At 34.2% G+C, this 12,180-nt stretch overlaps 1 protein-coding gene across 3 annotated transcripts in view; it reads left to right on the top strand.

Moving 5' to 3' along the window:
* SLF1 (SMC5-SMC6 complex localization factor 1) overlaps positions 1–12,180 on the top strand; it is a 78,332-nt gene that overhangs the window by 48,685 nt on the left and 17,467 nt on the right. For all 3 annotated transcript variants that reach the window (XM_037012075.2, XM_073233940.1, XM_073233944.1), the window contains one exon: positions 3,773–3,920. In XM_037012075.2, the coding sequence (XP_036867970.2) occupies positions 3,773–3,920 (148 nt within the window). The remainder of the gene's footprint in view (positions 1–3,772; positions 3,921–12,180) is intronic.

Here is a 12,180-nt window from a genome sequence, read left to right as displayed (position 1 = left end):
GTTTGGAGTGGATTAATGATTGTGCATTGAGTCCCCTATACAGAATTGTATTGTTGTTAACAACCATTTGATCAATAAATATGAGAGATGCCCTCTCAAAAAAAATAAAAATAAAAATAAAAATAAAATAAAAAGCCTTACTGGTTTTTTAAAATTCTATTAAGGTGTGTCTGAGGCATGCTTAAAAAAAGAAAATCTTTTGGAGGGCCCTAATTTTTTTTAATTGGCATTTAAAAAGGAAGCTCAGTTGTGGATATAGCTAGAATTTTTTTGATCAGGTAAATCCTCTTATGTGACAATAACCAAATGACTAGCCACTCATTTGGTTATTAAACATGTATCTGATTTAAAAAAGAAATGAATATACTAATGTGTATAAGTTGAAAATATTCAGAAAGAACTATCTATACATCAATTAAGTATTTTAAGCTAAAATTGGTAACATATGTATTAATTACCGTCTGCCATTTCATGTAATTTTTAGACAATAGAATCATTTAGGATAGAAAGTATTTCCTCAGTATGGAACATTTCTTTTTATCCACACGATCACATAAATAAAATTTCTCATTTGTAACTGAAAACAATAAAACTTACATTTTCACAATTTTACTAAATCACCAAAGGGCTGCCACAGATAACAATTTACTCTGGAAATACTGCTATACATATACACAGATTTATACATATTTATACATATACATAAAAAACTTGAAGAGTTTTTTCAAATTTATAAATAAATTCAACATATTTGTGAAGCACTCTGCAATAAATTGTAGCATCAGTTGTAATATGAGAACTGGTTTTAAACTTTGCAAATTAATATTTTATTTAACATTTGAATTGCTTAAATTCATATAAACTGCTTTTTTATTTTGCTAACTTTTCTGTTAGAATTCATTCTGGTACCTAATTAAATCTTTTTGGCAGTTTCCAATTTCAAGAATTCCATGCATGTTCACAGGCATCATTTTCTGTACTGTAAGGCATTTGTTTCTTGATTTGCTGAATTGAAGCATTCAATTTAAGTCATTAGCTAAACAGAAGTCCTCAGTTTATGCTAATATTGTTTTGTCATAATGTCAATCAGCAACTGTTGCAGAGTGGCACAATGGCAGTGAATTTCATTGTCATTAATCTGAGAAAGCTTTGGGCTTTCCTTGGCAAAGAGCAGAGGTGGACTATGTCAAGGTTATGAAGGAGGCACAAATTTTACTAAGCTCTTGGTAGTTAGTCCTACTTTTCTTTGTGATATCCTCAAGTACTATTTAAGGATAACCCTGCAATTATAGGTAGAAATGGAATCTACTTTGTATTTAAAAATAAGAAAATTGATGCTAAAGAGCTTAAGCAATTTTTCAAGGTGTGGTAGCTAGTTAGGGCAAGGCCTTGTAGAGACAAGTCTCCACTGAATATACTTTCTCTTTTTTAAAATGCCAGTGTTTAAAACAGGAAGAGGCACAGTATGTGCATTACGTTTGCATCATTCTGAGGGAGGTACTAGAGAAGCACTTTGTCATCTACTGCAGTGGAATATATATACAAAGCCCTAACCTGGGAGTCAGAGGCCAAGATTCAGTTTGTTTTACGTTATGTACTAGTCAATACTGGGAACATCACCAAGTTTATAAACTAGAGATTACTTGTATTAGCAGATAATAGAGATAGTATTGAGAGAATGTCTGATAATAGATTTTAATATTAGAAAGGAATTCTAAGATAAATATATGTCATCTGTGCAAATAATGTCATTTCATTTCATTTCATTTATTAATTCATAGGGTATACATGTTCTATTGTTTTGACTTTTACAAACATTTCAGTATTCCAAGAAAGCTTCTCTCCTTGACAATTTATTTGCCATTTCTCACTAATCTGCTTCTGAAGCATATATATCCACTATGGTAGAAATAGTAGCATTGCTTATATACTGTTAAAGTTGCAGTGAGAACAGTCCAGAGCATGTTGTCTGGCCTATGCTTATAGTGACTATTATGGATATGTGGTAGTATGCACATTTAGCAAATGTCACAAGGACAGGAATGACTTTGGCAGGATTTTTCTTATGGTAAAGAAGCTAAAGGCATCCCTTGAAAGTAGTTTAAGGTCTACCCATCTCTAACTGTTTAATAACAGAAACATCAAGATAAATTGAATATTAAGCAATATTGATATTCATTTGTGGTGTCAAGTACATGTGTACATATATTTGTGGAAGGAAAGAGGGAACATCCCAACAAATTGATTTTATATTACTTATAATTGGTGGAGTGCTGGATTGTGGTTTTACATGAGGCTTAGACCTCCTTCTTCCCTATCCAGAGTCTTAGGGCTACAAATCTGAAGTGATCCTTATTTACCATACCCTTGAGATGGGGAATGCTTTGAGAAATCAAAGATTACCAATCTCTTGCTATCTTCCTGAGTAAAGTTATTGCTGATATTCAGATATACATTATGTTGAAAGGAGCCTTTTGTGGCATGGATCTTGACATGATCATCAATTTGTAGTTTAAATATAGGTTTTTCAATGTCCTGTTTTATTTTCTCTTCATAACTTGATCCATGAGAAGTAAAATTTGCTCAGAGTGATCATCTACATGTTGCTGTTACAAAGAATGGGGTTGACTTCCACCAAAGTTCTTTCAAGACTAGCTAACACCCAGTGCTTAAGGGAGTCAGTTCTGGTCGTCTTCAACGCTTTGACCTACCAGGATCCAAAAGAGGTGTTCTCACTCTCCCAGCCTGCTGATAAGCCAATCCTGCTGTTCATTTCCCTTGTCACACAGCTGCAACTGCAAAACTTTAACCCAGCTTTCTAATCAGAGTGGGAGAGAAGGGAGTACTGACTCTACTCGTGAATCCTGAGCTGGTGAGATTTAGTCAAGGTTCTGTATCATGGCCCCTAATCATGCAGTTTAAAATCTCCTTGCTCTTATTCTTCAGAGTCTTGCTCTAAGTGTCTAATGTCAGCCCTGACAGAATACAGCATGTTCTCCCATGTGTGATAGGGCGACACCGTTTCATCAGTAGTTTATGGATTAGAGAGATATTCTTAAATACTAGGTTAAACTACACTTACTGTAAGTAAGGCTTGTACTCCTTGCTTATTTCTTAGAGGAATTTAATATTTTTATAGAAAAAACAATGTAATGCTCTTAAAGCTTATCTGTATATCTCTAACTTAGGTAATGGCATTAGATATGATTTATTAGAATTTGAGCCAGTCTGTTTCTATACAGTAAAGCACAGTTTTGTTTGCTAAAACTTTTATTCATTGTGTTTTTCAAGTATTTTTCTGGAAAATGCCATTTTTAGAAATGTAAAGGTTACTTTTATAAACAATAAGGATGACTAAGTCTATCCTTTTTGGTAGTTTTATGTTCCTTTTGACAGAAATCTACAGAAGCTAGCTACTTCCTCATCATGTTAATAGAATTAATGCCCTACAGCAATTGACAGCATTGGATACAGTTAATTTAAACATTTGTTATAAGTCCTGGAAAATTTGTTTCATGAACTGTCATATAGCTATAGATGTAGATACAATGGGGGAGGAAAATAGAGGGGAAGGAAGGAGACAGAACAGAGAGAGTGAGTTTGCTTAGGTTTTTAAGAATACTTTAAGCATTAGCATACCCTGTATTTATTTTTATTTTATTTTTTTACCCTCTATTTTTAAATAGCTACAATTTACCTCAAATTTTCAAAATACTGATAGAAATCATACATTTTAATAATTTTCATACTATTTTTCTTATTTTAATGTTAGGTCTTCATACATGAACTAGCTTACTTATTGACTGGAATTCTTGGAGCAGCAGTAGATTATTGGATCTTTCTTGGTCTTAAGATGGGCAGAAATGTGATGCGACACATGTCTGATGACTTAGGAAGTTATGTTTCCCTTTCATGTGATGGTAAGTGTGTCTGTGTTGTTTTTTTGGGTATTAATTTTGATTTTCCTTTAGACAGTCTGTATTCTTTAACATAAATTCATATGAAGCTTTCTTAAAATAGTTTTATTTATACCCACGCACACACGCAAATACATATAAAGAGGAAGGTGAAAGTTTCCTATAATGAGTGTTTCCACACAGATAACCAATGTTAAGTTTATAATATATTTCTTTCTGGTATTTCTAAGCATTTTTTTCATAGTTGAGCTCATACTATATTTGTATTTTGTATTCTTATTTTTGTCTAAATAGTACATGAACCTTCCCCCCCAACACAGATCATTTATTATTCAAAAATGTTATTTTGATGATTTCATAAAAATTAAATGTTAGGTTAGGTTAGAAAATAGTACCTGAAAATAAATTTTATATATATATATATATATTTATGTATAATATTATTAATGTTTTCCTTAATCTACAACTAAAAATTGTAGCTAAGCCATCCTATGCAAGTAAACATTTAACTAGACAAATTTAAAATCAGTTTATTCTCTTTTCATTAGAGAGACAGATGTGTTCTTCTATGTGTGGTGTCTTAGAATCTCACATAATTAACATTTTCAGTACTTTTAACACCTCTAATCATTCAAGTTGAATAGAAAGCATTATCTATCTTTAATTTTATATGTGCCATATGAACATTCCAAGGTCTTTTCCTGCATGAGCACTTAATAGTACTAATAAATGAAATTCATTGAGTCAGAATACTTATTATGTTATAAAGCCACTTGCATTAACTTAGGTTATATCACCAGGTAAAACATTTTCTCCATGTACCTGTTGCTGTATAATTCTTCTTATTACAATATAAAAAGCTGCTACTATTTCTTTTCCTTTGAGTCTGATGATCTAACAAATGAGCAATGATGATGCAAATAGAACTCGTTTATAATTTTCTCACTTTTCCTCCTCCCTCCATTATCTACTTTACAGTTACCTTTAAATTAAGTGGGTGATGGAATATTATTTAAGTAATATAATGACAGAACTCATTTTCACGTGCTCACCTTATGAAATGTTCTACCTAACTCCTCTGGGTTTCTAGAGTGAGGGAGGGTTCCATAAGGTCTCATATACATTTCTAAATTTCAAAGCCAGTTTAAGGAATTATGAATCTTTTTCTCTCTTATTTCTGTAATCCTAAATTCCTAAAATAAACGTATTTTAAACCAACTGAGCTTTTTCAAATATAAATGATTATTTTTGTATACTTAAAAATTTTAGATTGCCCAGTAAGTATTCTATTTTGTTACACATGTGTTCCATTGCATCTTGGTTTAGATAAAAGAAAAAGTTCTTGAATATGCTGTCAATCCCTTTAATACTTTGAAGAGAGATTCTAGAATAGGAATTCAGGTTATAACTAGGTTCAGGATTTATTTGATGATGCCCCTCTACGAAGAGAGATCTTTTTTTATAATACCTATTGAAGTTAGAAGATTTTTATCTAAAGCATTTTATCTCCTTTTTTCTCTTTCTTTTTCATTGAACTGAGGGGGTGATTACTGTTCCTTTTGTGTGGTAGCTGTCTTTTGTTGTATGACTTTTTAACATTTCTTAGCTCATATTCAATCTTCCTTCAGAACATTTTTCTTATTTCTTTCCCACCTTTCCTACTAGGTAGTGTTTTGTGTTGTTTTTTTCCATTTTAGAAACATCAGAATTCTGGCATTTCCTTGCATGAGAACTAAACATTCAGCTGAAAGTATTCCCTGTTTTTATTCCATAATGAAACCTGAGCTTGGGCACCCAGAACAGGGTTAGCAGTGGCTTTGGAGACTATTGAGATAGTTATGTGTGTTCTATTGGTTACATTTAGGGAAATACAACATAGTTTAGCTAAATGCATGGAATAATGAGCCTTGTATTTAACAGGGTTCTCCCACACGTTATATATTACCTTCAGTGTTTTATCACATGACAAGTTTAAGCCCAACAAGTTTGAACCTGTGACTGACTCTAAGCTAAAACCAGACTTTAATTTATATATTAGCTATAGAAAAACTTCTCTCTTGAGGATAAATTGTTCATTTCTATCCCTTGACAAAAGTTAAAAATCAAGATATATTAACAACAAAAATCCGGAAAGATATTAATTTGAACCATTTTTTTAGAAATATTTTAGAATATTTTTTAACTCCCTAGCTGTAGCCTAATTGGAATCCTAAGGAACCAGTTGTGTGCATGTTTTGAGAAGGGTAAGGAAAAGCCTAAACACACTTTTCAAAGATACAGTTTAAATCCCATCTAGAGTTTTAAATATTAATGATCAAACATAGATCATGGGGAGAAAAATAATCACTCAGTTTGTCCACAGGATTGTAATGGTAACATTAACATCCTTATATGGTATATATTATATATATGTATGTATATATAAAAATATAAGTTTAGGTATAGATTTATCATGTATAATTGTGACAGTGTTTTTTATGGCATTGATAGAATAACACTCATCACTACAAGTGAACCAGGTGTTTTAACAATATCCTTTTTGATAATATTTTGATATTTTATTGAAGAATCACTTTTTTCTCTACAGATATTCCTCCTTTATTTTATCAACATTTATTTGAATTGTGCTTTAGCCTAATTACTATTTTTTGCTTTTCTTAAGTCATTAGTAAAGATGTTATAATCCAGCGGTTATATAATTTTTAGTTGAGGCTATTAGTCCAACTTTTTCATTTATGCACAGTGGATATTTTTGTTTTTCCTAGTGCAAAAGTATAAAATTCATATTGTGACACTACTGAGATTCAGATCTACTTAATTAATTTTAGTTTAGTGAAATTGTTAGTTTTTAAATGTTTTCTTAGAAAACTAAGGCAGAAGATATTTCAGCAGATAAGTAAAGTCCTTTCTTCTTTGCATCAAATCTCATGTCCATCAATTGCACTTAAATGCCATTCTCTTTTACTTCTCAGTACTTTGAACAAAAAGTTTTCATATATATATCCCTTAGTGTATTTTAAGATCAAATAATCTGAAATTTCTTTTTTATACCCAATTGAAATTTCTGAGTTTTGGCTTAAAGTAGGGCTGGCAAACTTTTATTTGTAAGGAACCGGGTACTAAGTATTTTTGGCTTTAGAAGCTCTACAGTCTGTCCCAGCTGTTCAACTCTGCAGTTGTAGTAAGAAAGCAGCCATACCCAATAGATAAATGAACATGGCTATGTTCCAGTTAAATTTTATTCATAAAAATAGGCAGCAGGACATAATTTGCCAATCCCTAAGTTAAACTTACTTTTTCTTCTGTGGGAAGAAAACATGTCATCAAAATCTGCTTTAATGCCTTTCATATCTTTAGAAAACTTTAATAAATCTTCCTTTGCCCTTCTCAAGTTACATCATCATCTTCTGATAAATGGTTTTTCCAAACCTTTATTCACTTTATTTTTAATCCTATTCTAATACTTCTCCATGCTTTAGATTTCTCTCACAAATATAATTTTTTTATTATTTTACTAATTATCTTTCTCAAAATGTTTCCATTCCTTTCATTTATTCAACACATTTTTATTGGCACTCTATCAGGCTTGAACTGAACACTTCATATACAGTGGAGGAAGAAAACAAAGCATGGTCCTTGCTTCCAAAGGGAGAGACAGACTGTAATTAAGTTAATGTAAATATATCATTTAACAAGGCTCAGTGCTCCAAACAAAAAAAACTAGGCGTTGAGGTGGGTGAACTTACTTTATATTGGGTGGTCACGGGAAGCAGAACCTGAAGGGTAAGTAAGTTTGGCAGAGTGAAGGAAGGATGCTCCCCTCAGAAAACACATTTGCCACAACTCTTGAGTTAGAAAGAAGCTGGGCCTATTTGAAGTCTGGTGGATGGCTGATGGCAAGTGACAAGGAGAAGAAGAGTGGCAGAATAAAGCCACAGAAAGGGTAGGGGAGTTTGCATAGGAACTACTAAGCCATGTTGAGGAGTTAGAAGCCATTTTAAGGGAGCAGTCTGATCTGATTAACTTTTTTAAAGAAAGATCTTTCTTAGGGGTTTAAGGGGCACTATAATTTGCAATCACAATATAGGTAGGTCACCAGGACAGTAGTACAGCACGGAGAATACAATTCATGACTCTATAACATCTTACTATGTTGATAGACAGTGACCGCAGTGCAGGCGGTGAAAACTTGATAATATTGGTGAATGTTGAACCACTGTGTTGTGTATGTGAAACCATCATAAGATTGTATATCAATGACACTTAATTTAAAAAAAAGATCTTCCTTGTTCAGCTCTCCAGAGTTATTGCTATCTGCCAGTCATTCATTTATTCATTGATCTATCATATACTAAATGCTTATATTGTACAAGTTAGTGGCCTAGTAGTAGCTGTGAGGGATGAAAATGGTAGACCAAGTTAGTGGCTGTGAGCACTACAAAAATGATCTTGCTGTTAAAAGGTCTTGCAATCTAGGGGCTAAGTATCTCCTGTTCTCTTGTTCATCTATTAATTTTCATTCCATTTGAATGTGTTACCTCATAATATGTGGGTCCATTTTAATTTGTATTCCCTATTTCTTTAAATCTATCAAATACTCTTTCTAGATGAATAACTCTATTTGGAAGTTCCAAGGCAAGATAGTTCTTTTGAGCTGTACAGTGCAAGTTATTTCTGCTTTCCTTAGAGACATGTCTCTGTTTAACATGTCTCTTGACATATTAAGAGATCAGTTAGTTGTAGTAAACTCTGTGAAGATAGATATACTTTTTTCATGTGTATATTGAATGTTCAAAATAAATCCTACAGAATGGAGAAAATTTTTGCAGACCATGTATTGGGTTAAAGGTTAATATCCAAAACATATAAAGAACTCAGTGAACTCAATAACAACAATAAGAAAACAATCCAAAAAAATGGCCAGAGGAACTAAATAGGCATTTTTCTAATGAGGATATCGAAATGGCTACAGCATGAAAAGATGCTCAACATCACTAATCATTGGGGAGATGCAAATAACAAACACAATGAGATATCACCTTATGCCTGTTGGAATGGCTGACATCAAGAAAGACAAGAGACCACAAGTACTGCTAAGGATTTGGTGAAAAAGGAACCTTGATACACTGTTGGTGGAAATGTAAATTGGTCCAACCACTATGGAAAACAATATTGAGGTACCTCAAAAAATTAAAAGTAGATCTACCATATGATTCAGCAACTCCGTTTCTGAGTATGTTCCTAAGGAAAGGATTTTTAAAAGATACATGCACACCATGTTTATCGCATCATTATTCACAATAGCCAAAATATGGAAACAGCCCAAATGCCTATCAATAGATGAATGGATTAAAAAGATGTGGCATATATACACAATGGAATATTAAATATTATTCAGCCATGAGAAAAGAGGCTATCCTGCCATCTGTGACAAATGATTAGACCTTGATGCTAAGCAAGATAAGTCAAACAGAAAGACCAGTACTCTATGATATCAGTTATATGTGATATCTGAAAAAGTCAAACCTGTAAAAACACGGTAAGTAAAATGGTGGTTACCTCAGAGGATGAGAGATTGGGAGGATAAGATTGATGGTGTTTTAGGGTACAAACTTCTAACAGGTAGTAAATAAGCTCTAATGCACAGTATAATGAACATAGACAATAATATTGCTCTGTAACATGTAATGTGATAACTCTCACTTCATTATGTTTACAAAATGTAAAATATCAAATTTTGTTTTTTTTTTTAATAAGATCTTTTGGCGATCATCTTTCAGTTTACTGCTTGCAGTTTCATATAATAGTAAGAGCCTAGTAGGTTTTAAGTGATGAATTGTTAAGTTGTAACAGAAGGTTGTAAAATGCCTTTCCCATTTCCATTTCTTACAAATTGTATCTTTATTAGGACATTTTGAAAAGGATTATTTGAATTCACAATCCTATGTCTGTGTAGAGTTTTGTGGATCTTCTTAACATCTGACTGGAGCCATTGCCTGTATGGCAGTCTGTCACAAGCAAGAACCTCAAGTCTGTTTAATCCAGGCAGTTTCTTTCTTAGCCTGTTCACTGTTTATGTTTTGGGTCAGATGTTCTTTGTTGTAGAGGCCCATCCTGGGAACATCGTAGGAGGTTTAGTAGCATCCAGTAGCCTTTGCCCACTGGATGCCAGTAGTGCTTGCCTCCCAGTTGTGACAACCAAAAGTTGCCAAATGTTCCCTGGGATGGAATCCTCCCAACTCAGTCCATCATTCATCACCTCCCCCGACCCAACTGAAAAATCAAATGATCAAGGACTACAAGGACACCAGAGCCCCAGCCTTTTGGGAGGGCATGTGAGCAGGATAGGACTTTAATGGGATGTCTGATGTCTCCTAAGCCTAAAGGACCTAAGTCCCTGTATTGGGGAGTCAAGTTTTATACTTTGTATTGCTATTAAATTTATCATTTTGTCCAATTTTTAAAATGTATTTTAACCTATTATGTTTATTTTGCTAATTTTAATTGAATTGAATTTTCCTAATTCTTTGTTTTCCAATGCTTGTAGTAAAGGGGAACACAATATTCTGGCCAAAATACCCATTTTGGCATGTGGATTATTTCAAGTTAAAGATAATCAAGGGCCAAAAGACTCAAGAAGAGCCTTTTACTCACCCCTTAACTGCCTAAAAGAATTTAGATAGAGAGCTATCATCAGAGATAGGTACACAGAGTATGGACTGAGTGTGGTAAGCTGGGGGGAACTCCGCAGGTTCTATATATTCAAATTCTTCTGTGTCCCATTGTTTCCGCATAGCATGACAAACATTTGTTTACCAAACATTTGCATTTCCTATCTTCCTGTAAATTATCTTCCTTCCCTTTGAAGCCCCAGACCCCTGGTCCCTTCTTCTTAGCTCAGGATAGCATATAAACTTCAACTGCCTGACTGTCTTTGAACCTCTCATGTCTATGTGAGGCTCCCAAATGTATGAAATTAAATTTGGTTTTCTCCTGTTAATCTGTTTTAAATCAATTTAATTAATAGATCAGCCAAAAGAACCTGTAAAGGTAGTAGAAAAAATTTTCCTTCCCTACAGTTGGGGACCACAAAGGGACTAACTTCACTGGCTGGACACTGCTCACTCCAGGGATGCTGCAGAGAGATCATGGGACCTCTGATAAAAAACTAGCATAAGGTAAGAATCCTTACCATGTCAGTCTCGCTGATCTCTGCCTGCAGGGTCTGGTGGAAGCAAGAGTGGTGAGAGTCCTTTTTTCCTTTTCTAAATTTAGATTAGCAGGAGAAAATATTTGTGAAACTAGTTCCTTGGATTAGTGACTCTAGTAAAGATATGTTATGAGTAATCTTGGTTTCTATTAATACTTTTCCTCCCAGAGGTGGTAACTGGCTTTCTTTATCTCTGCCTATTATGTTGTTTATCTTAAGGAGGAAAACTATAGGGTAGATGTAGGCATTGGTCCCTGTAAGTCTACTGTTCCAGCTGGCCTAACAGACTAATGAGTTCACAGTTCTCACCAAACCAACATCTGTTTAAACAAATTTTACTGTGGGTTATTGTACACACAAGGTACAGGCTGTTGCTAAGGGACTTCTGGGCAGCCAAAGCTGCAAAAATTGGTGGGCATGGGTTGAGTACTTAAAAGCTATTAGAGCACCCACCACCTAACTCAAAGAGTCCCATGTTAGGATAAGTTGGTCACAGAATGGCATAGATTGGTCACCTCAAGAAAATTTCCATGCAATGAAGTGCTCTGTAAAACACCTCACAGTTCCCAACCCAGTGGGACATCCCTCTTAGGTGCTAGGACATCCCTCTTAGGTAAGCCAATAGAGCCAAGGCTTACCTAAAGCTGTTAATGTGCATTTAAGAAAAAACATGAGGTTTTCCTTATTTCTCATATGTCTTCAAAGCTTGGCTCTATGACCAGTGAGAATAAATTCTCTGGTCTCTACCACCTGGAAGGTGCCCCTACCAGTGTGCATTCTAGTGGCCAAATAGACTGGAGTCCTCAGACACCAAGTCACAAGTAGCACTTCCTTTGTCCGATGCCAGATGTTAGGGGAGTTTGTCATAGGGCACTCCAGTCCATGGAGAACTTTTGTTGTTTCAATCTTCACTGTTTTGTTAGTATTGGAAAAGTCCTATTCCAGTCGCACCTACCCAGTGTTACAGATCAGCACGTCTGTGACTGGAGGCCTCTCAAGGTCTTGTGGGAAACTAGAGACACCATTTTCACTGCACCACTTTTACCACCTGGA

The sequence above is a fragment of the Manis javanica genome, chromosome 1 (genome assembly GCF_040802235.1).
Source record: "Manis javanica isolate MJ-LG chromosome 1, MJ_LKY, whole genome shotgun sequence".
Taxonomy (NCBI): domain Eukaryota; kingdom Metazoa; phylum Chordata; class Mammalia; order Pholidota; family Manidae; genus Manis; species Manis javanica.
The sequence above is the reverse complement of the archived record's forward strand: the minus strand, read 5'-3'. Positions and strand labels throughout refer to the sequence as shown.